Source organism: Lissotriton helveticus, chromosome 6, assembly GCF_964261635.1.
Source record: "Lissotriton helveticus chromosome 6, aLisHel1.1, whole genome shotgun sequence".
Classification (NCBI taxonomy): domain Eukaryota; kingdom Metazoa; phylum Chordata; class Amphibia; order Caudata; family Salamandridae; genus Lissotriton; species Lissotriton helveticus.
Genome location: NC_136067.1, coordinates 228,387,512 through 228,413,079, shown reverse-complemented (window position 1 = coordinate 228,413,079; position 25,568 = coordinate 228,387,512). Strand labels below are relative to the sequence as shown.

At 48.7% G+C, this 25,568-nt stretch overlaps 1 protein-coding gene across 13 annotated transcripts in view; it reads right to left on the bottom strand.

Annotated features, from left to right (window-relative positions):
• TDRD6 (tudor domain containing 6) overlaps window positions 1-25,568 on the bottom strand; it is a 2,679,339-nt gene that overhangs the window by 588,503 nt on the left and 2,065,268 nt on the right. For all 13 annotated transcript variants that reach the window (XM_078647663.1, XM_078647665.1, XM_078647668.1 and 10 more), the window contains one exon: window positions 8,095-8,205. In XM_078647663.1, coding sequence (XP_078503789.1) covers window positions 8,095-8,205 — 111 coding nt within the window. The remainder of the gene's footprint in view (window positions 1-8,094; window positions 8,206-25,568) is intronic.

The following is a 25,568-nucleotide window of genomic DNA, read 5'->3' as shown; positions in this document are numbered from 1 at the left end:
TTAACTTAGAATAGATACCACAGCCATACCCCAAAGGGGAGGTGGGTCTGCGACAGAACAAGAGAAAGCGCCAAACATCTGATCCGGCAACAGAGTGACGGTTAAAGCGGGAAAGCAATGGCGGAACAGCCAGACGGCAACCCAAGCAGCTCAAAAGAGCACAAGAACAAGTTACTTACCTTCGGTAACGCTTTTTCTGGTGGATACAGTATCTGCCTGTGGATTCCTCACCTTGTGAATATCTCCTGCGCCAGCAGCATTCGGCAATTTTTTGTACCTCTCCACGCAGACTAGGACAACGTCGTAGAACCATGGCTCCGCTCGCGACCCCGCTGACATCACTGGAGCCATAAAGGAGCCTCGTCGGCGTGATGTCAGTTCCGCCCTTTATTTCCGTGCCTTCGAGGCACATGGACGGACTGACAAATATATACAGTATACATAGTACCCAGAATTCAACCAACTCACACAGTGTAAAAATATTGCTGTAAAACACTTCAATTAAAAAAAAAATTAGACAATATCAACATTGTAGGTATACAAGGGTGGACAACGGGGAGGCGGGTGGGTCAGTGAGGAATCCACAGGCAGATACTGTATCCACCAGAAAAAGCGTTACCGAAGGTAAGCAACTTGTTCTTCTGATGGATACATCTGCCAGTGGATTCCTCACCTTGTAAATAGAGTCCCACAGCAGTCTCCACTCCCGGAGGGTGTCCACCCTTCTATACCAAAATGTCCTGTAGGACTGAACGCTCAAAGTGTCCGTCCCGCCTCACTTCGGAGTCTAAGCAGTAATGCTTCGCGAAAGTGTGGAGGGAGGCCCATGTTGCCGCTCTACCAATGAACACCCCTAGATAAGGCAGATGTAGAAGATTTTGCTCTAGTAGAATGAGCTCTTAAAGCCTTTGGAGGTTCCTTACCGGCCAAAGAGTAACAAATCTTGATGCACAAGACAATCAATCTGGAAAGTGTGCACTTGTGCACCGCTCTGCCTTTCATGCAGCCAGCAAAACCCACCAAGAGCTGGTCATCCACACAATAGTCTTTAGTTCTATCAAGGTAAAAACTCACCGCCCTCTTAGGATCCAAGCGGTGAAGCGGCTCCTCCTCCTTGGAAGGGTGAGGGGGAGGATAGAAGGAAGGAAGGGTAATGGACTACCCCAGATGGAAGGTAGTTACCACCTTAGGCAGAAAAGCAGCCCTAGTCCTGAGAACCATTCTATCACCATGAATAGTCAAGAACGGGGGGTTTGAACTCCGAGCTTGAATCTTACTAATGGCAACAAGAAATACCGTTTTTAAAGACAATAACCTCAAGGGACACTTGTGTAAGGGTTTGTAGGGAGAACCCATCAAATAGGTTAAGACAAGATTTAAGTCCCATTGAGGCACAATAAATGGAGTGGGAGAATATTTGTTGGTAAGGCCCTTAATAAATCGTAACACAATGGGTGATTTAAACAAAGACGGCTGGTCCGGCAAGCAAAAGAACGTCCACAAAGTCAATAAATAGCCTTTCACAGTAGTCACAGCAAAGCCCTGCTGGGCCAGAGACAGAGCAAACTGAAGAATGTCAGATAAGCGACCCCTTAAAGGGTCAATAGACTTTTCCCCACACCAATGAACAAGTTTGGACCACCTATAGGACTAAATAGACTTGGTGGAGAGACGTCTGGCGGACAAAATAACATCCAGAAGGAAGAGAAAAAGAATTCAGGTTGCCCCGTTCAATCACCAGGCATAAAGGTGTAAGCTCTGGAGGTGGGGGGTGTAGAACCTGCCCCTGCAACTGCGAGAGGAGGTCTGCCCTGAGAGGGAGACGGAGCGGAGGGCACGGGGAGAGGTGGAGAAGATCTGTGTACCACACCCTTCTTGGCCAATCCGGGGCAATCAATATGACTTGGGCCCGGTCTTGACGAATCTTCCTCAGAACCCAAGGAATCAAGGGTATGGGAGGAAACGCCTAAAGGAGTTGTGAGTCGCAACTCAACTGGAATGCGTCCCCCCAAGCTCCTCGCATCGGATACTGCAGAATGATGGACAGTGAGAGTTCTCGTGAGTGGCAAACAGGTCCACCCGAGGAGTTCCCCATGTCCGGAAGACTTAACGAACCACCTCCTGATGGAGCCTCCACTCGTGGTCGGCAGAGAACTGCCGACAGACTGTCTGTACACACGTTCAGAACTCCGGCCAGATGATTTGCCATCAGACAAATCTGATGGTCCTGAACGCAGGACCAGAGACTCTCTGCAAAGACAATGCGACCCTACTCCTCCCTGTTTGTGGACATACCACATCGCGGTACTGTTGTCCGTCAGGACTTGAACCGACGTACCGCGAAGGGAAGGGAAGAAGGCCTTGAGCGCCAAACGTATCACCCGTAACTCCAGAAGGTTGATGTGAAACAACCTTTCCTCTTGAGACCAAAGACCCTTGATCTCTAAGTCCCCCAGATGAGCACCCCACCCTAGAGTGGATGCATCCGTTATCACTGTGGCCACCGATGGAGGTAGATGGAAGGGCTTCCCTTGAGACAGATTGCCTTCCACCCTCCACCAAGATAGATCCGCCGTAGCTTCTCTGGAGATCCTCACAGACTCCCTGAGATCTCCGTTGTGCTGATACCACTGCCCGCGAAGGCACCACTGGAGCGCCCTCATGTGCCAGCGTGCATGATTGACCAACAGAATGCAGGAAGCAAACAGACCGAGCAGGCAAAGGACCTTCAGGACTGGAACGGCCGCTCCATTGTAAAACAAAGGAATCATTTCCTGAATATCAAGAATCCTTGGAGGAGGAGGGAATGCTCGACAGACCATAGTGTCCAGTACCGCCCCTATAAACAGGTTGCGCTGAGAGGGCACGAAGTGAGACTTGGGCGCGTTTATCGAAAAAAACAATCTCTACAGCAGCTGCGTTGTCACTTGCAGATGATGCCACACCTTCTCCGGTGACCCTGCTTTGATCAGCTAGTCATCCAGATAGGGGAAAACCGAAATCGCCGACCTTCTGAGATGGGCTGCCACCACTGCCATCACCTTGGTGAAGACTCGAGGTGCAGTAGTAAGACCAAACGGAAGGACCGCAAACTGATAATTATGCGACCCTACCGTGAAATTGAGATACTTCCTGTGCGTCTTCAGGATCGAGATATGAAAATACGCATCCTGCAAGTCGATCAACACCATCCTATCCTCCTGCTGCAGCACTTGAAGAACCTGCGCAAGGGTAAGCATCTTGAACTTTTCCCACTTCAGAAAAAGGTTCAAGATCCTGAGATCCAGGATTGGACGTAACCTGCCATCCTTTCTGGGTTTCAAGAAATACCTAGAGTAGCACCCCTGACCCCTTTCCTGCTCCGGAACCACCTCTATCGCAACTTTTTTCAGTAATGTTAGGAACTCCTCCTGTAGGAGAAGGTGGTCCTCTGAGCAAATCCCTTGGCAAGGAGGGTAATTTGGAGGGAATTCCCGAAAGGGAAGAGCATACCCATTCGCCACTAGATTAAGAACCCAAAGGTCTGTAGTGACAGGGCTCGACAAATCCGAAAAATGGTACTAGTCCTGCAGGTCTAGTACCATGGAAAATCCCCTCGACCTGACTCCAACCCACTTGACCTCCGTCTCTGAAAAACAGAGCAAAAGTGACAAGATAACAAGATTTAAAGGCATGTTTATTGCTCATTTCCTTTGTGAGCAATAAAAATGCCTTTAAATCGTGTTATCTTGTCACTTTTGCTCTGTTTTTAAAGACAGAGGACAAAAGTTAGTTTGATTTCCTACTCGCCAGAAAGGGCGAGTAGGACCTAAAAATAGCTCGTCCTCATCCATTCTCCCTCGCAAATGCGAGCGGGCGAGTGGATTTGTCGAGCCCTGAGTGACCGATTCCAATCTTGCAGAAAATGAGTAAGCCGACCCCCTACAGGACCGACATGATCCTGAATGGCGAATCTAGGACTGCTTTGCGGAGAGGATGGAAACGGCATCGACGTCCTCGGCGCCGGGAAATGCCAAGACTGCGCCGCTGGAAGGAATGGCATGAATGGAGCCTGGGCATAGGCCTGAGGTACTCCCAAATTAAATGCTAATGGACCCATAGTACCCAAAGGGGTACATAGCTCTAAGGAATACTCAATACATCGCATTTAGATAATGCGAAGGATCTTGTCCCGGGCTAGGAAAAGGAGGATAGGCCCCAGGGACAGACTCCGGTACAGGCGTTACCGTGTTCGGGCCAGCCAGCGCAGACAGCGGATCCGATGGAATCGCCTGCTCATCCGGTACAAGAACCTCTTCTACCGGAGCCTGAGAATGTTATGAAGTCTGTGATGGAGCAGTCGTCGGAGATCGAACAGGAGAAACTCCAGGTGAAGCAGACTTCTCCAGAGAAGCTGGATTCGAGGGAGAAGGAGAAACGAAGTCCTTACGACGTCGATGTACTGTAGAAGCCAACTTCGGCACCGCCTCTTTATCAGAATGACCCCTTGAAGAATGCCTCCTCTTCTTCTTATGCTTCTTGGCTCTTGAAGCATGCCCCAACGTCGATCTCGAGCCAGACGTCGATCTGGAGCGAGACCTAGACCTCGACCACCTTATTCTTTTTTTCTTCATTTTTGCCATGAAGAGCTTCGCTTCTCTTTCTTTCAGGGCTTTCTGATTCATCTTCTTGCAACAGGCACATCCCTCGACGTCGTAATCTGATGAGACACCAAACGCAGTCTTCATGTGGATCCGTAATGGACATATGTCCTCCGCACTCCCTGCAAGGCTTTAACCCAGACTTCCTAGACGACATCCTTGAAAGAAAACAAGAAGAAGCACAGGAATACAGCCAGAAACACAAAGTAACAAGCAAAACTACGGAGAGTCCCAGAAAAACCGGTAGCGGAAAAAATGGAACTGACGTCATCACGCCGATGAGGCTCCTTTATGGCTCCAGTGACGTCAGCAGGGTCGCGACCAAAGCCATGGCGTGGAGAGCCAAATGTATTGCCCGCAATTCCAGAAGATTGATATGAAACAATCTTTCCTCTGGAGACCAAATACCTTTTATCTCTAGATCCCCCAGATGAGCACCCCACACAAGGGTAGAGGCATCCGTTATCACTGTGGCCATCGATGGAGGAAGATGAAAGTGCTTTCCTTGAGACAGATTGCCCTCCACACTCCACCAAGACAAATCCGCTGCAGCTTCTCTGGAGCTCTTGACTGACTCCCTGTGATACCTGTTGTTCTGATACCACTGCCTGCGGAGACACCACTGGAGCGCCCTCATGTGCCAGCGTGCATAGATGACCAACAAAATACAGGAAGCGAACAGGCCGAGCAAGCGAAGGAACTTCAGAACTGGAACAACCACTCCATTGTGAAACAAAGGGATAATTTCTGAATGTCAAGAATCCTTTGCGTAAGAGGAAAAGCTTGGTACACAGAGGTATCCAGTACTGCCCCTATGAACAGGTTGCGCTGAGAGGGCACTAGGTGAGATTTGGGCACATTTACTGAAAAACCCAATTTGAACAACAGCTGGGTTGTTACCTGCAGATGATGACGCACCATCTCTGGCGATTCAGTTGCCAGTTGTCCAGGTAGGGGAAAACCGGGATCCCGACCTCCTGAAATGGGCAGCCACCACTGCCAACACCTTGGTGAAAACTCGAGGTGCAGAATAAGACTAAACGGTAGGATCGCAAACTGGTAATGTTGCGGACAAACCGTAAACCGGAGATACTTCCAGTGTGACTTCAGGATTGGGATGTGAAAATACGCATCCTGCAAGACGATGGACACCATCCTGTCCGCTTGTTGCAGCGCCTGAAGAACCTGCGCTAGGTTGAGCATCTTGAACCTCTCCTGTTTGAGAAACCGATTCAAGATTCTGAGATCCAAGATGGGTCGTAACCTGCCATCGTTCTTGGGAATCAGTAAATACTGGTAGTAGCATTACTGACCGCTTTCCTGCTCTGGAACCACCTCTATCTCACCTTTTTGTAATAGGACAAGAACCTCCTTCTGAAGAAGTAAACGATACTCTGTGTAAAACCGGGGAGGTGTCAAGTCCACTTGCCTCACACAGACCCTCGAACATATCCTCAGACTCATAAATTTCACCTTCCTCCATTTCTTCAGCCTGGTACTGCTCCTCTTCTATCAACCTCTGCGCTTCTCTCCTCGAGCGCATCTTCGGTTGCTGCGTCGGCAGCGCCACACGTGGCGTCGATGGCTCCAGCTGTGTAAGGAGGATCTGCAGCAGCAACCGGCACTGAACGAATGAGAGATGAAGGTTCGCCGGTTGGTGCCAGGGACTGCACATACGGCGACAACATCCTTGGAGCCAGAAACTGCCAGGACAGCGTCGTCTGCATGAATGGCACGAAGGGTGCCTGAGGATATTGGTGAGGCACACCCAAATTAAATGCCAGAGAACCAGAGAACCCATAGGACGCAAAAGGTGCACCAGAAGGGTATGAGGCCCTGGCAAACACGCCATACATCGCATTTAAAAAATGCGAGGGATCCGAAACCGGTGCGGGGAAATGAGGATACTGAGCTGGTACGAGAGCCAATCGAAGCACCTCAGGAGTAGGAGCCACAGAAGCTAAAGGAGCCACAGCATCAGCTAGATTCGACAAACCTTCCAGAGTCCGAGAAAATCTCCGCGTCGGTGACTGCGCCGGAGTCCCCTTGTAAGAATGGGTCAGAGTCGCTTGAGGAGACACTGAAGGTGAAGAAGAAACTAAGCCCTTTTCACAACGTCGAGGTACCGGAGAAGGCAACCTCGAAACCACATCCTTCGACCAACGGCGCCGAGATCCATGACTCTTATTCTTCTTGTGCCTTCTCTTCAAGTCATGTGAAGTCAACGACTTAGACTTCAAACGTTTGACCACTTTTTCCTTTTCTTACTTTAGCCATGTACAGCTTGGCTTCACGTTCCTTCAAGAACTTTCATTTTTCGACAGCTAGAGCATCCCTCAACATCGGGATCTGATGATAAGCACCACAAACAGTCCTCATGGGGGTCCGTGATCGATGAATGACCCAGCACTCTTTACAGGGCATGAAACCAGACTTCCTCAGAGCAGACATGGTTAAACCTCAGAAGGAAACAAGCCAAAATACAAAGTATCTAGCAGAAAGTATGGAGTGTCTCAGAAAAACCGCTAGCGCCAAAAGCACGGAAAAAAGGGAACTGACGTCATCAAGCCAACGGGGTCCTCTTATGGCTCCAGTGACGTCGTGCGGAGACATAGCATTGCGACGACCTCGTCGGCGTGGAGAGCTAGGAAAAAGTTTCAGCGGAATGTTGGCGCAGGGGGATATTCAAAAGGTGAGGAATCCACAGGCAGATGTATCCATCAGAAATGTTGCTGCTGTCTATGGTAAGACTGCGACACACGGGTGACGTGGCCTTGGCTCCTACCATGGGTTGTTGCTTGTAAAAGGAGCCTCTCACACCTGGATCTTGAAGGGCACCCTCAGACATTACAAGACCCATGTCCTACTTTCTCATGCATATCATCAATCTGGGGGGGGCTGAAGAGATGATCCCCGTCGAATGGGAGATTGAGGAGACGCTGCTGGACTTCAGTTGAATGCAGTGTGTAGCAAAGCATGGTGTCTGAGAAGGATGCTGATGCTGGTGCTGAAGCCTTTAGAGGATGTGTCAAAAGGGTCAAGCACACAATGAATGATGGCGTTCGTGTTGTCCTCTAGCACGATCTCTTCTTCCCCTTCCCTGTTCTCATATGGAAGATATTTTACCAGCTCCTACATCTTCTCCCCCCTGGGATCTATTGTAATGGGAATGGAGTGCAACAGAGTTGACTGTATGCAAACGCGTGGCTCCGTAGTCCCTACAGCTACCCTTTTGCACACTGCATTGATTTTTACTTTCCCTATTCTTCAAAGAAAAACTTGCAAACATCCAAGCACATCATTAGATGTAAGAGTATACAAACTGCGTACATCTATAGTTAGTTATTCTACAAATGCATACCCATCCTAACACTGAAGAAATGTTAGGAGTTAAAAGAACGTTCCACGATGGGGGAAAAACATTCATCAACATCATTATAAAATTAACTTTCACCTGGGAAAAATGAACTAGTGTCTGTGTTGTCATTCGATTCTTCTGGACAGGTACACAGAAGGTTCCTCCGATTTTCAGCACTCAAACCAATTAGATTTTGAGGCAGTGGTCCTAAAAATCCAAGAAAAACATGAACACCAAATGCATAAGGCCAAAAAATCTGCAGCTGAATCAGAAAGAAAACAAATACAGTTCAAATAGGGCATCATCAGTAATTTATTATTCCACCTTTCCACAATCAACAGTGTACTAGAAAGTTTGATATCGAAATAGAGATCACGGATGGCTGATAAGCATGGGAAACATGGCAAGTAAAGTTCAACCACATTTTGGGCATAGTACATACAAAAAATATCATGTATATGCCTGTCACTATTCTTTAGAATGTTGGAATTTTACAATTGTATGGACCAGTAAATACCTTTAACTGTATGGGTAGAATTAGTCATTTTGCTCTCTGGTTCTGCATCAAGAATGGGGACTGGTAATGAGTAGTGTAGCTTGAGCTTCTAGCGCTATCCCTCAGATTGCCGCCCATGGCAGGTAGTGGGTGGGGGGGGGGGGGGGGAGGGGGGGCTGTTCTGGGGAAAAATGACTGAGAAGCAGGGCGGATTGGCAGGGTTTATGTTACAACGCCACTCTCTACTCCACTGCATAAGAAAGGGTGTGAAGCAGCGGCGTAACCATAGAGCAAACATCGAAGGTCAAGTCTCAGTTGATGAAGGCCCAGCAGCACTAAAATGGTAGCTAAAGGCATAAGTAAATGTATCCCTTCCTCCTCTTTAAACCACTCCATATTTATGTGCTGCTACAAGACCACAGCAGTAAAACCACTCAGACATCAAGCACAATACCAAAACAACTCCCACATAGGTCACACTGTACACCCACACTCTACGGCAGTATTCAGAAACCTTAGCAAAGCTATAGCTATCTCCTTTTTGCTCCATTCCATGCATGTCATTTAAGTAACACCCCTCAGGTCCTTATGCATGAAACCAATGTCACAAAGTCCACACTATATACATTCATTCTCCGGACCAACCACAACTAAGGGAGTAGCGGGCACCTCGTCCACGGAGGGGACTTAAGGGTTCCATCAAGGGTGTGATGTGCTACACAAACGCATCTACAATGCATAAAGTGTATAGTCACTGGTGGAGAAACAAGATGCCGCGCCTGCAGCATCTCAGTTAACTGATGTAAGGACTGGAGGTGGGTGAGCCAGCAAATTTATTTAGGGAGCCAAGTCCCAGCCCAGCCACAAGCCTATCTGGGGATGTGAGTCACAGAACAAGCGGAGGCATCAATAGGCTGATACAGAAAATGTTAAATAAAATGGGACAAATTGTCTTTCACATCAAAGCAGGTTATTCCGTTAACACTTGTGTTTGACTTTAGTACATTAGATCATATCACTACATTAACATCTGTGAAAGTTAATACATTTTAAACATGAGCTTTCTACCACCTCCAGACATGCCTTCACTGTCATGAGTGAACCAAGAGGGGCGTAAAGTTTGGAGGGACCTTTTTGCAGAGTTCGCCCCCAATAGTTGTAAATGGCACGGTATAAGCTTATGCTTTTAGTTCAGCATCGCCAGCCCCGGATCCCCACATATTTAGCATCATGCTGCTCAGCACAAGCCCCCCTACAAGAAGTAATAGTCAGTAATGAATCAAGTTAACATACTCACCTGGAACATACGCGGCATACACCCACCCACGCGCAGATACTCGAAATTCTCATACCTGCAGCGGGGAATGACAGATATCGCCTTGTTACAGGAAACACTTCACACACTGAGTTGGAAAGGCTGTGCAGGCGGTGGAGAGGCCAGGTATTCAGCACCACCTACTCAGCACATGCACGGGGCACGCTGGTATGGATAGGAGCAGGAGTGCAGTTTGTGCACGAAGTAGACATTATAGATGCAGAGGGTAGATACACCTTTGTGAGAGGGAGGTTAAATGGCCAAACAGTATTGCTAGGTTTTATCAACGCCCTGAACTAAAAATATAGCTTCCGGTTGTGCGGTTTTGTCATTAAATCCCAATATAATTCAAAACTGGGGATTAATTTACTTTCCAGGAAAGCTCCAGTTAGAGAGGACGACTCACCATTTCTAAGTATATTACACCGTACCGTTTCCCAATATTTATCTTTCAAAATCTTTTTCAGGGGAAAGGTGGAGATTATTGGATCCTCCCACAGTGATTTCAAGCCAGTACTTAATAGTGTCTCTAACCTCCCGTAGCCATTTTATATGATGAAAAGTATCTGCCCTTATTATATCTTGGAAACCAGCCGCTTATACTGCCAGTTCAGTAGTCCAGAGTCTCTGCCAGTTTAAAAGAGGACGCAGTTTAGCTATATCTAATTGATTTTCTCCCGAGATCATACAATAAAGGACACGTTGGGGTACTCAGTGGTAAATTGGTAATTTTTCTCAAACACCTATTTTCTGATAAAGTGAGCTTGGATACGTTCTCACAACCCCAGAGTTCTGATCCGTAGAGGGCTGAGCTGATAACTTTCATATTATAAAGCTCAAGTATCGGACTGATTGGCTTTGAGAATTAGTTATTATATTCTGTGTGCAACACCCCCAACAATTGCCGGTGTTTAAAGGGTGCCAAATCAATTTGGATTTTCATTTCAGGTCATCCTGGATGTTAACCCTTAAGTAAACTCTTTAACTTGCTCTAGCGGATAATCATTCATTTGAACTCCTGAAATATTGTCAGGACTCTCTCGAGACCACTTGGGGTCTTGGAAATGATCAATGTGTCGTCCGTGAATATTAATATGGGGATTTTTTTGCCTGCTAGCGTTGGGGCATCTGTAGGAATAGAGCCCATGCAATTCACTATTCCATTAATGTATAAAAAAAATAGTGTTGGTGCCATCACACAACCTTGGCGCACACCTCTTTCAACTGGGAAAGGGTTAGTGACATCGCCCTGCAAGCCCCATCGAATTTTAGCATTACTGTTCTTGTGCAATCTGGTGATAAGGGTCAATAGTTCGGATAGTATCCCCATTTCTTGCAATATCACCCATAGTTTGGCACGAGGTACAAGATCAAACACTGACTTGAGGTCAACAAAAGCAGCATATAAACTGCCCTTGCCCAAAGTCAGTTTTCCAATAAATCAAAACAAACCAAAACACCTGGTTAATGGTGTTTGTAAAAGCCCGCAACCCTGCTTGCCTTGGGGACAAAATACTAATCTCCTCAATCCATTCTTGAACCCTGTTGAGCACTAGTCTCCCCATCACCTTCTGCAAGGAGTCTATTACGCTGATGGACCTATAGTTCCCTGGATGTGATTTGTCCCCTTTAAAGACCAATATATTTTCCGCTCCTTTCCAGGAGTCGGGGACTGGTGCACCCTGGGCAATGGCATTAGTCAATAATAGAATATACCAGCACCATCTTTCCTTGTCATAGAGAAATACATCCCCAGGGATACAGTCTGGGCCAGGTGCTTTACCGACTGTTAAAGATTTAAGTGCCACTTCTACCTCAGCCCTACTGAAGGCCTTGTCCTAATAGAACGAACAAGTGATATCACACTCTTCACCCGCTATACTTAAGGCATATTGGGGTTTAAAATGGTTAACGCAAACCTCCTGTGATACATGGTTTTGGGGCTGTTGGGCTTGCCCTCCTCGGTCCCACTTAAATACGTTCCAGAAATGTTTGGGATTTCACATGGCGCAGGCCTCTAAGTTCCTGCCATCTTTTGTCATCCCATATTTTCTTTGCCTTTATCTGGGTACTTCTATAGTTATACCTAGCTGCTCCAACTTCTACTGATCACCTGCTTTAACAGCTACCCCATGCGCTATATCTGCTTCTCTACAATCTTAGTTAAACCAGTGCCTAGTTTTCGGGCTTTTTTTTATCTACCCTGCTTCATAAAATAAGTATGCAGGTAAACAAATAATTTGTTATGGATCCCAATGAGTTTTCTACACTGTCATCAAGCTCACTTATGGCACACTCCATATACTTTGTAATGCTAACTAACAGTTTGGGCATCTCCATTATCTTCACCAATTTAAGGCGTCTCTTATCATTGGTTGGAACAACATCACATGTTTAATATTCGTTTCCTAATTGGGCAGGTACCTTATGCCTTATTAATTCCAAAGTCACACACAAGGGGTTATGATCACTTTCTATCCCATCTCTAACGATTATATCACTCAGGGCGTGCCATAGTGTGAAACTAATTAGTACATAATCTATTCTACTAAGACTATACCCATTGTTAAAGGTGTTAGCCCCAGATCTATCAGATGGTACACGCCCATTTACAGCCCGCAATCCCTTTTCCATACAAAAATAATTCATTTGGATGGCCACATCCGTCCACTTTTTTATAGGATCAAGCTCCAGCTTTGTGATGCCCCACTTAGTGTCTTCCTCTTCTATAAAGTAACCCTCCTCATTTATAAGGGGCTCAAACGTCGAATTAAAGTCACCCGCGACTAGGACATTAAGAATTCCCAATATAGGTCAAGAAGATCGTCGAGAGCCGCAAAAACTTATGACTTCTTCCCTCTAGTACCTCTCACGTAGACATTATAAATGTCTATGTTCCATTGTGAGCCTATGGCCAATCTAACCACTTCAATATCATGACTGAGTTAAAAGCTTTTGGAGCAATACGCTCCTCAGTCAATCACTGATTTCCAAAGTGGAACTTCGCTGCTGGCTGGTTAGCCTACGCCTTGAACCATGGGCAAGCTTACTACTCGGAGGGGATAGTCTAAACTAGATAGATGACGGTCCTGGTGGGGTGGTTCGAAATTCCAGAGCAAAGAGGTTTTCTGCTAGATCTGCCCCAGTCAGGGTAAGACCAATACAGTCTTGCTGTGAGGTAAGCCACTAACCTTTACTATGTCTTCCCTTATCAGTGATCGGCATCCCCGGACATGCCGTATCCAGTAAATGTCAAGTCAAGTCAAGTCAGAGAATTTATATAGCGCACTACCTACCCAGAGGGTCTCAAGGCGCTTAGGGAGGGGAAGAGGCTTACTTGTCAAATATCCACGTTTTAAGTTGCTTTCTGAATGCTAGGTGGTTCTGGGTAAGGCGAAGGTAAGTGGGGAGTGAGTTCCATGTTTTAGCAGCCAGGTATGAGAAGGATCTGCCTCCCATGGTTGTCTTGTTGATGCGAGGTACAGTGGCGAGAGCTTGGCTGGAAGAACGTAGTTGGCGGGAGGGGGTGTAGAAGGATAGTCGTGAGTTGAGGCATTCTGGTCCGATGTCGTAGAGTGATTTATGTGCGCGGGTTAGCAGTCGGAAAGTGATCCTCTTATTGACGGGTAGCCAGTGGAGGTCTTTCAGGTGACCAGAGATGTGTTCGTTACGCGGGATGTCTAATATGATCCTGGCTGATGCGTTTTGGATTCGTTGGAGTTTCTTCTGGAGTTTAGCGGTAGTACCTGCGTAGAGGGTGTTTCCGTAGTCCAGTCGGCTCGTGACCAGAGCATGGGTGACTGTTTTTCTGGTTTCGGTAGGGATCCAGCGAAATGTTTTTTTGAGCATGCGAAGAATGTTGAAACAGGATGAGGATACGGCGCTGACTTGTCTGTTCATTGAAAGTGAAGAGTCCAGGATAACGCCTAGGTTCCGTGCGTGGTCTGTCGGGATGGGTGCTTTTCCAAGGGCTTCCGGCCACCAAGAGTCGTCCCATGCAGAGGGGGATGTGCCTAGGATGAGGACTTCTGTTTTATCTGAGTTCAGTTTCAGACGGCTGTGTTTCATCCATTCGGCAACTTCTTTCATTCCTTCGTGTAGGTTAGTTTTGGCGGTGCTGGGGTCATTGGTGAGAGAAAGGATCAGTTGAGTGTCATCCGCGTAAGAGATGATGTTGAGGTTGTGTTGGCGTGCGATGGCCGCGAGGGGGCTCATGTATACGTTGAAGAGGGTGGGACTGAGTGAGGATCCTTGTGGTACGCCACAGATGACTTCAGTGGCCTCGGACTTGAATGGTGGAAGGCGGACTTTCTGGGTTCTTCCGGTGAGGAACGAGGTGATCCATTCAAGTGCTTTTCCTTGTATTCCGATGTTTCTGAGGCGTTGTAAAAGGGTGCTGTGGCAGACTGTGTCGAAGGCTGCAGAGAGGTCAAGGAGGATGAGGGCGACTGTGTCTCCATTGTCCAGTAGAGTTCGAATGTCGTCTGTTGCTGCGATGAGGGCGGTCTCAGTGCTGTGTTTTGCTCGGAAGCCAGATTGTGAGGAGTCGAGGGATTTGTTGGCTTCGAGGAAAGCGGCGAGCTGGTTGTTGACAGCTTTCTCGATGACTTTGGCCGGGAAAGGAAGGAGTGATATGGGGCGGTAATTTTTGAGTTCGGTGGGGTCCGCTGTGGGTTTTTTCAGAAGGGCGGTGAGTTCAGCGTGTTTCCAGCTTTCCGGGAAGGTGGCGGAGTTGAAGGAGCAGTTGATGACGTCTCGGAGGTGCGGTGCTATGATGGAGTCTGCTTTGTTGAAGATGTAGTGAGGACATGGGTCTGTGGGAGATCCCGAGTGGATGGAGTTCATCAGGCGGATGGTGTCCTTAGTGGAGATTGGGTTCCAGTCGTTAAGGGTGTTCAAGGGGGGAGAATGTTCAACATATGGTTGGGTGGGTTGGTCTCCGGGTTGGTTGTCGAAGCTGTTGTGGATGTCTGCAATTTTGTTGTGGAAGAATGAGGCAAGGGAGTCGCAGAGGGCTTGAGAGGGGGTGATGTCGTTGGAGTTGGCTGAGGGATTGGTAAATTCCTTGACGATGTTGAAAAGTTCCTTGCTGTTGTGGGCGTTGTTGTCTAGTCGATCCTTGAATGCTGTTTTCTTGGCCTTTCGGATTAGTTGGTGGTGTGAGCGGGTGGCGTTTTTGAAGGCGTCCTTGGTGCTAGTGGTTGGGTCTTTTTTCCAAGCCATTTCAAGGGAGCGGCAGAGTTTCTTGGACTTCTTAAGATCATCATTGAACCATGAGGCCTTCTTGCTGCCAGGTTTGTTTTGACGTTTTTTCAGTGGTGCTAAGGTGTCGGCGGTGTTGAATAACCATAGGGTGAAGTTGGCGGCGGCTTGGTCTGGGTTAGAAGAGTGGGCTGGGGTGTTTAGAAGGAGCGATGAGGAGATCTGGTCAATGGTGACTTTGTTCCAGTTTCTTTGCAGAGTTGGTTGGAGGTGGTTGATGGGTTTCGGCTTGTTGTAGGTGAAGTGCACGCAGCTGTGGTCAGTCCAGAGGAGATCCGTAGTATGGCTGAAGGATACATGATTGCTGGAGGTGAAGATGGGGTCGAGTGTGTGACCTGCGATGTGGGTGGGGGAAGTGACCAGTTGTTTAAGTCCGAGGTTGGCGAGGTTGTCCAAGAGGGTGGTGGTGTTGCGGTCGTTGTTCTTTTCAAGGTGAAAGTTGAGGTCTCCCAGAAGGATGTAATCTTTGGAGGGGAGCGCGTGTGGAGTGATGAAGTCCGTGATATCTTCGCTGAATTTTGCGCGGGGTCCTGGTGGTCTGTAGAGGAGTGTGCCTCTGAGTGTGGTCTTGGGGTCGATGTGGATCTGGAAGTGAAGGTGTTCAGAGTTGGCGAGGTTGACGTCAGAGCTGGTTGAGATGCGGATTGATTTTTTATGGACGATAGCGATTCCTCCTCCTGTGTGGCCGGTACGGTCCTTGCGTGTGATCTTATAATCTTCAGGGATGGCAATGGTGATGTCTGGGGCGGAGGAAGCGTTCATCCATGTTTCTGTTAGGAAGGCGACGTCTGGAGAGATGGTGTCTAGTAGATTCCAAAGGTCAATGGCGTGTCTGTGGACCGATCGGGTGTTGAGAAGGATGCATTGTAGGTGATTGGGGTCGGGAATCTGTGGTGTGGTCGTAGAGAGGATGTTGTCGGTGCCGATGAATTTGCAGGAGTAGCAAGAGAAAGGTCCATGGGTGTGTCCAGGAGCGGCTTGGACGCAGTTGGGGGAGCGGCCGGGGTTACGGGCTAGGAGGGTGGCGGCATCGTAGGTAATGCGGGGGGGCTGGGCAGCGCGAGGGGCAGGGGGTCTGGCGCTGGGCGCGGTCCAGGCGCGGACGGGCGTAGACGGGCTTACCTTTGGCGCACCTTCGGCGCGAATTGGGCGCGGTCGCTGCGCGTGAACGCTGCGCGCGGGAGGAACTGTCATATATGGATAGTGGGAAGGGGGAGGGGCGAGGGCTGTTCAGCTGGGAGGCGGGGCGGGCTCACGAGGACGCAGACCTCGGACCACAATCAAAATAAACAAAATGGCAGCAGGGAATCCGCATTCTCTATACCTTTACTTGCGTCGAGCTTGGGTACATTCACCATAAAAATTCTATGGGTACTAAGCAAGTTAGATATGTGTTGCTCTGGGTGCCCAAACTGGAAACAACACTTTGGGTGTTTGGTGTGAGAAGGTGTGTTTCTACTGTACGATGTCTGGTCCCTCACTAATGCCTCCCTATAAGAATTGTTGGAATTGCTAGCTATGGGGTGTGGCAAGTGCTTAGCCATCAGTAGTGGTGTTTTTATTTTGTGTGTCATAGCCTTTCCAAGGGAAAGTGGAAGGTTGATGGAAATGACGTTAATCTCTTTGGTAGATGTAACATGCAGCCAATGAGGTTACAGCTGACTTTTTTTTTTACATGTCGTCCTTCGCCCTCCCCCTGGCAAATTTCTGGAATCTCGTACACCACATAATCAACCGCCACCCTCATATCCCTGGCTATATCCGGCAAATAATGTCCAACACAATAAGTGTGTTTAGTTAACTGCAGGTTTGTGAGTGGGTGTGGTTAAATGACAGGCTCATTACACAGCTCAAAACTTAATCTTTCAGTAGGTACATTAGTCACCAGACTCTGGTGAACGACACCTGAATATAAGCGATGCCGCTTCTATTGTTGCCTAAAAAATGTTGGATATACAAGGAACTTTGCAGTGTCAGCGCCCAGTAACAAACCCCACCCCCACCTTTCCAGCCTCCCAGGGCAACGCCTGATGAACAAGTTACTTACCTTCGGTAACGCTTTTTCTGGTAGATACATTATCTGCCTGTGGATTCCTCACCTTGTGAATATCCCCTTGCGTCAGCAACATTCGGAAATTCTTTTCGTAGCTTCGCGCCGACTTGGACGTCAGAGGCACGGCATCGCTGGCGACTCCGCTGACGTCACCGACGCCTATAATAGGGCCACGCCGACGTGATGACATCAGTTTCGCCTTTTTCCGTGCCTTCAAGGCACACGGACGGACCAATGATAGTAGATATATACATAGTATACACAGTATACAATAGCCAAGGTAAAACACACAGTGCAAAGTAAATATTAGAAAACATTTGACATAAAACATTTTCCTTGACCATAAAATATTTACAACACAGATACCCTGGTATAGAAGAGCAGACAACAGGGAGGTGGGTGGGTCAGTGAGGAATCCACAGGCAGATACTGTATCTACCAGAAAAAGCGTTACCGAAGATTTCAGAGTTGTGCTCCTGAGGCGGAAAGCCGGGAGCGAGGCATCTTTTTTTTAAACTTTGAGTGTCACAGATTGAATTGTGTTTTAAACTTTAAACTGTCACAGAATACTTGTGTAGTTTTTAAAATTTCACTCACTTGTTGCTAGCAAGCAGTCACAGCGTAGCAGCGCTCCCTCGCCACAAGCAGAGGCCACGCCCCCTGCTTAGGCCACGCCCCAAGCCGACTCCTCCCCCACCTGCAACGGTACAAATTATGTGCATATCTCGGTCGCGCAGCGGGCGAGCGCAGCGGGCACGCCGTTTGCGCGCCGAAGGCGCGCCTAAGGCAAGCCCGTCTGCACCCGTCCGCGACCAGAACGCGGCCGGGGCCGGACACGCTGACGTGAGAGCGCTCAAATAGATAGAATTGTCTGGTCGAGGGATAACCTATGGTCTCTCAATACTTTGGCGGAAACCTGTGCACACAGCATCGATCTTGGGTCCTCCACTCTCCCTTATACCTGTAGGACATGTGGGCTACAACTAGGCATACCGGCCAGTACAAAGGCTGGAGGATCTACTAAATCCAAACCACCAATCAGTAAAAACCTTAGCGCGGGACTTGTGAACTGTAGATCCCTTGCAAAGCATGCAGATGATATATGGCTGCTGTTGGAAGGTCACCAATGGGACATATTGTTTCTAACAGAAACCTGGCTTAACGATGATAACATGACTGCCATTGCACTGGCTATCCCCTCTGGATATAAAATGTGTTTCTCCAATCGACTAGGTGATAAAAGAGGGGGGGGGAGTGGCAGTTATATTTAAAGAACAGCTCACACTCACCTCTTCCGCCCCCATATACACCCAGGGTCTAGAGGGACTACACTTCTGCTTCCAGGTGGGATCTCAGCTATCCCTAGCAGGACTAGTTATCTACAGGCCTCCAGGGGGGAAGGAATCCAACCTCACTACTCTGATGGACATGATCATACAAAGCTCCCTCCTTCACCCTCAGTTTCTTGTTGTCGGAGACTTCAACGTTCACATGGACAGGGCAGATTGTCCTTCAGCAGATTTACTGAGATCTACATTGATCTCAGCTAAGCTCAGACTCGTTAATAAGGCCCCCACACACAGAGCGGGCCACACGCTTGACCTAATAATAACCAACATTCCAAACGTGTCGGCAAATATACCGCTACCTCTAATTTGGTCAGATCATTTTCTGATACCATTCCTAATCAAAATATCAGTTGATAAACCGGCGCCAAGCAAGTGCTCTTTTATGAAAAGACAATGGAGCAAACTAGTCCCCTATATCATGGGTCCAGTTCTTGCCCAGAACCCTCCGACCCTCACCTCCAATGTGGAGACGGATGCCCGACTACTCAATGACTGGATTGGCAATATGGTAACATACATTGCCCCGGCGACGGCCGCTACATCTAAACGAGACTCTCCATCTGCTCCCTGGTTCTCAGGAGCTTAGACTACAAAAATCAGATTGCAAAAAATTGGAGCGCTTATGGAGGAATAACTACGAACCTCTACAGAAGACTTACTATAAGGAAGCATCCAAAAAATTGCATAGAGCTATTAGAAAAGCAAAAAAACAGTTCTATGCGAACTCCATTCAGCAAGCTGAACACCCAAGTAGGGAAACTTTCAAAATAGTACAGTCTTTCTTTAAACCTATGAGTGTTGAGAGGGATGTCCTCCCATCGGTCTCATTCGGTAATAGCATCTCTGACTTCTTTGACTCTAAAATAAAGAAAGTCTATGAGTCCTTTGGCCCAGAGAAGATCACGGAAAAAAACGATCTAGCTGGCACTATATCGGACCGCGCTGACACAATTTGCTCCGATAGACCTGAGTACAGTTAAGCTAGAACTCAGCCGATGCAAATCGGGCTCGCCGGACGACCCATGCCCTCCCAAACTTTGGAGTCGCATAGCCGACTTCGTGGCCCCCACTATTCAGCATATATGGAATTCATCCATCTCTTCGGGGACATTCCCGAATATCTGGAAACATGCTACTCTACTCCCCTTAAAGAAAAAACCAAATGGGGACCCCAAGGACCTCAACAATCTTCGCCCGATCTCCCTCCTGGCAGCACCAGGCAAAATGCTTGAGAAAGTTATCCAGCGCCAATTGAATCAATTTATTGAGCAAAACAAAATATTACACGAGACACAATCAGGCTTTAGACCCGGCTTTAGCACTGAAACAGCACTAATTGAGGTGGCCGAGTCAGTGAGGTGGTCGATGGATTCGGGAGACTCAGCTATATTGGTGCTCCTGGATCTGTCGGCCGCCTTTGACACGGTCGACCACAATATTCTGCTGCTGCGACTGGCGAAGCTAGGCATCCAGAGCCAGGCTTTGGAGTGGATACAATCATACCTGACTCAAAGGACTCAGAAGGTGGCTCTAAAGGTTGTCTCCTCTTCTCCAAAAACCCTCAGCTGTGGTGTCCCCCAGGGTTCGGCCTTGAGCCCACTCCTATTTAATGTTTACCTTGCTCCACTCTTCACGCTAATTGCCAACTGGGGGATCAAGGCAATTTCATACGCCGATGACACCCAGCTGGTGTTCCCATATTCAGAGGTGTCAGAGACATCCTTTCTGAGTCTGAAGGGGTGCCTACAAGACGTGGCCTGCTGGATGAACACCAATAAACAAACTCAATGCCAGCAAGACAGAGGTGATCTTTTTCGGAAAAAGCCCCCCTCCACCATCTGAACTATGGTGGCCGGCAGAGATGGGACACGCCCCCTCGCCCAGCCACTCAGCAAGAAATCTTGGAGTCCGGTGGGACGACAAGCTGACATTTGCTTCACACATCCAGCAAGTGGCAGGTTGCTGCATGAGCAAATTGAGAAATCTCCGCAAGATTCTCCGATTTTTACCAACTAGCTGCCGAAAAACTGTAATCCATGCCACAGTTACTTCAAGGCTGGATTACGCCAATGGCTTGTATCTGGGCTTACCAAAGTATCTTATACGACAACTCCAAATGGTCCAAAATTCGGCTGCGAGACTTTTAATGAGGATTCCTTACAAACACTATCTCTCCGCATCTCCTTTCCCTTCACTGGTTACCAGTGGCAAGCAGAATAAAATTTAAAGCACTCACCCTGGCTTTTAGATCTCTGTTCGGCAACTGCCCAAATTACCTGAAAGCTAGACTACCAAGATACACACAAGCCCGGTCCCTTAGATACAACAACAGTGTACGCATTACAGCCCCTAGAGCAAAAAGAGCCAGGTTAGGTGGACGCACCTTCTCGGCCAATGTGGCGGCACTATGGAACTCGCTACCCCCTGCTCTCCAACAGGTTCCATCCGAAGCATGTTTCAAGCGATTACTGAAAACCTGGCTGTTTGCCCAACCACGCTAAGCACCACGTTAGACTCCAGCTCTCTACCTAAACGGGCACAACACTGTTGCTATAGCGCCGGGACACCTCCTCGTGAGGTAGCTGTTCGCGCTTTATAAAACTCTGTATTATTATTATTAAGTAACTTGTTCTTCTGATAGATACATCTGCCGTGTGGATTCCTCACCTTGTGAATAGAGTCCCACAGCAGTCCCCACTCCCGGAGGAGGGTGTCCACTCTTCTAGACCTAGAAATCCTGGAGAACAGAGCGTGCAACGTGACCTCCTCACCTCGGAATCCAAGCAGTAATGCTTCGCGAAAGTGTGGAGGGAAGACCAAGTTGCCGCCCTACAAATGTCCTCTACAGGAACATCTCTAGCCAATGCAGAGGTTGAAGATTTAGCTCTTGTAGAATGAGCCCTTATACCCTCTGGAGGTTCCTTACCGGCCAAAGAGTAGCAGATCTTTATACAGAGGATGATCCATCTTGACAAAGTTATTTTATGGACCGCTCTTCCTCTCTTGCAGCCAGCAAAGCCAATGAAGAGCTGGTCATCCAACCGACAGTCTTTAGATCTGTCCAGGTAAAAAGACACCACCCTCTTGGGGTCCAGACGGTGTAATCTCTCCTCCTCCTTGGAAGGGTGTGGGGGAGGATAAAAGGTAGGAAGGGTAACAGATTGACCAAGGTGGAAAGGAGTCACCACCTTAGGCAGAAAAGCAGCCCTGGTCCTAAGAACCATTCGATCAGCATGAATGGTCAAGAAAGGGGGCTTGGAACTAAGAGCTTGAAGCTCACTTACCCTCCTTGTCGTGGTTATCGCAACGAGGAAAACGGTCTTAAGAGTCAAAAGCCTCATAGGACATTTGTGAATAGGTTCAAAGGGAGCACCCATCAAAAAAGTCAAAACAAGATTTAAGTCCCACTGAGGCACAATAAAAGGAGTAGGAGGGAACTTATTTGTGAGGCCCTTCAAAAACTTTAAAACTACAGGAGATTTAAAAAGAGATGGCTGGTCAGGCAAGCAGAGAAATGCAGACAGCGCTGAAAGATAGCCCTTCACTGTGGCAACAGCAAGCCCCTGTTGCGCCAGAGAAAGGGTAAACTGGAGAACATTTGACAAATGGGCTCTCAAAGGGTCTATAGATTTCTCCCCACACCAAGTGACATATTTTGACCACCTATAAGAATAGATGGACTTAGTGGAGTCATGCCTGGCTGGCAAGATGACATCCACCACGACAGGCGGGAGAGAAAAAGAACTCAGGTTGCCCCGTTTAATCTCCAGGCACAAAGATGTAAGGTCTGGAGGTGGGGGGTGTAGAACCTGCCCCTCCATCTGGGAGAGGAGATCTGCCCTGTGAGGGAGACGGAGCGGCGGGTGAGAGGAGAGGTGGAGAAGGTCTGAGTACCACACCCTTCTTGGCCAATCCGGGGCGATCAATATAACTTGGGCCCGGTCTTTGCGAATTTTCCTCAGAACCCGAGGAATCAAAGGTATGGGAGGAAACGCGTAAATGAGTTGCGAGCCCCAACTCAACTGAAACGCTTCCCCCAAGGCTCCCTGCATCAGAAACTGGAGACTGCAGAATAACGGGCAGTGAGCATTCTCTTGAGTGGCGAACAGGTCCACCCGAGGAGTTCCCCATGTCCAAAAGACGTGACGAACTACCTCTGGATGAAGCCTCCACTCGTGGTCGGCAGAGAACTGCCGACAGATTGTCTGCACGAACGTTCTGAACTCCGGCCAGATGATTTGCCATCAGACAAATCTGATGGTCCTGAACCCAGGACCAGAGACGCAGAGCCTCTCTGCAGAGACACTACGACCCCACTCCTCCCTGCTTGTTGATGTACCACATCGCGGTCGTGTTCTCCGTCAGGACCTGAACCGACTGACCGCGAAGGGAAGGGAGGAAGGCCTTGAGCGCCAGACGTATCGCCCGCAACTCTAGAAGGTTGATATGAAGCAACCTTTCCTCTGGAGACCAAAGACCCTTGACCTCCAGGTCCCCCAGATGAGCACCCCAGCCTAGAGTGGATGCATCCGTTATTACCGTGGCCACCGATGTAGGAAGTAGAAAAGGCTTTCCTTGCGACAGATTGCCTTCCACGCTCCACCAAGACAGATCCGCTGCAATTTCTCTGGAGATCCTCACTGACTCCCTGAGATCTCCGTTGTGCTGATACCACTGCCTGCGGAGGCACCACTGGAGTGCCCTCATGTGCCAGCGTGCATGGTTGACTAACAGAATGCAAGAAGCCATCAGACCGAGCAGACGTAAGACCTTCAGGACTGGAACAACCGCTCCATTGAAGAATAAAGGAATCATTTCCTGTATGTCGCAAATCCTTTGAGGAGGAGGGAATGCACGACATACAGTAGTGTCCAGTACCGCACCTATGAACAGGTTGCGCTGGGAGGGCACCAGGTGAGACTTGGGTACATTTATCGAAAAACCCAACCTGTGCAACAAATGAGTTGTCTCTTGCAGATGAAGGAGCACCTTCTCCGGCGACTCCGCTTTGATCATCCAGTCGTCCAGATACGGGTATACAGGAATCCCCGACCTCCTGAGATGTGCTGCCACCACTGCCATCACCTTGGTGAAGACTCGAGGCGCAGTAGTAAGACCAAACGGAAGGACCGCAAACTGGTAGTGTTGCGACCCAAACGTAAAACGGAGATGCTTTCTGTGCGACTTCAAGATGGGAATATGAAAATACGCATCCTGCAAGTCTATCGACACCATCCGGTCCTCTTCCAGCAGCGCTCGAAGAACCTGTGCAAGAGTGAGCATCTTGAACTTTTCCTGTTTCAGGTAAAGGTTCAAGATCCTGAGATCCAGGATTGGCCGAAGCCTGCCATCCTTCTTGGGGATCAGAAAATACCGGAAGTAGCATTCCTGACCCCTCTCCTGCTCTGGAACCACCTCTATCGCACCCTTTCTGAACAGTGCCAGGACTTCTTCCTGCAGGAGAAGCAGGTGGTCCTCCGAACAAAAACCCTGGCAAGGAGGGTAATTTGGGGTAAACTCCCGAAAGGGAAGAGCATACCCATTCCCCACGAGATTGAGAACCCAAAGATCTGATGTTATCAATTCCCAATCTCGTAGGAAATGGGTAAGCCAACCCCCCACCGGTGCCACATGATCCGGAATGGCGGATCTAGGGCTGATTTACTGCGTTGGCAGGGGGCTGGGGCGGGGAAGAGGAGGAAGAGGAGGAGATTTGACGGCCTCGAGAACGGGCTCTTTGTTTGCCCCTATAAGACCTGTACAGCGTGTTTTGCTGCTGCTGCGTAGACTTGTAGGATCGAAAGGAAGATCTGCTAAATCCTCTAGTACGCCTTCCAAAAGTGCCCCTGGTCTGAAGGCCCAACGACTTGGCTGTCGCCCTGCTGTCTTTAAAGCGTTCTAAAGCAGCGTCTGCCTTTTTGCCAAATAAACCAGATCCGTCGAACGGGAGATCCAACAACATAGATTGTACATCTGAAGAAAACTCACTCGACTTCAGCCACGCAGCTCTCCTCGTAGCTACAGAAGAGCCCATGACCCTTGCCACAGAGTCCGCCGTGTCCAACCCACTCTGAATCACCTGCCTTGCTGCAGCCTGAGTGTCAGAGATAACCTCCTGGAAGTCTTTTCTATCCTCATCCGGCAACCTGGGTACCAACTGTTTTACAGTGTCCATAAGGGCGTGAATATAACGCCCCATCAGGCAGGTCGCATTCGTGGACTTCAGCGCCATACTAGCGGAGGAGAAAATCTTTTTAGCAGCCTGATCCTGCTTTCTCGACTCTTTTTCAGCTAGAACCTGAGGAAAAGCTCCTGTTGAACGTTTGGAACAGGCAGCCTGCACCACCAAACTCTCAGGCAGAGGATGAGTGGATAAAAATTCTGTGTCATCTGGAGCAGCCCTGTACCTTCTGGCAACAGCCCTAGACACAGCAGGAGCTGACAAGGGTTTCTTCCAAACCTCTAAAATAGGATCTTTAATTGCATCATTAAAGGGCAGTAATGGTTCAGTCACCGATGATGGAGAGTGAAGGACCTCTGTGAGAAGGTTTGACTTGAACTCAGCAGTAGGTAACGCAATGTTCAACAAATTTGCAGCCTTCTTAATCACAACGTGGTAAGGAGCCACATCTTTAGAGGGTTCGTCTGTTACTGAAACCAAATCCCACTCAGGGGACAGTTCAAGGCCACTGGCCACCGAAAGATCCTCAAAAGGGTCCTCAGGATCCTGTAGCTCACCCTCCTCCAAATACTCCTCACGATAGTTCTCTTCCTCCATCGGCCTCTGGGCTTAACGCCTCGACCTGTGCTTCACATTCGAAGCCGCCGGATCCACTGTCGACTCCGTCGAAGTCGGAGCCGGCGCTGAGCCCGACGCCGGATGAGGAAGAATCCCACGACGTCGTTCGGCATCAGGGATGATGGAATCGGCGTCGAAGGATTCGGCGTCCTCGACTTCGGCGTCTATGGCTTCGGAGTCGAAGGCCTCGCCGGTGTCGGAAAATGCCAATGCGGCGCCGGAGCCGGCATAAAGGACATAAAGGGCGCAGGAGCATAGGTTTGGGGGACACCCAGACCAAATGCCATCGGACCCGT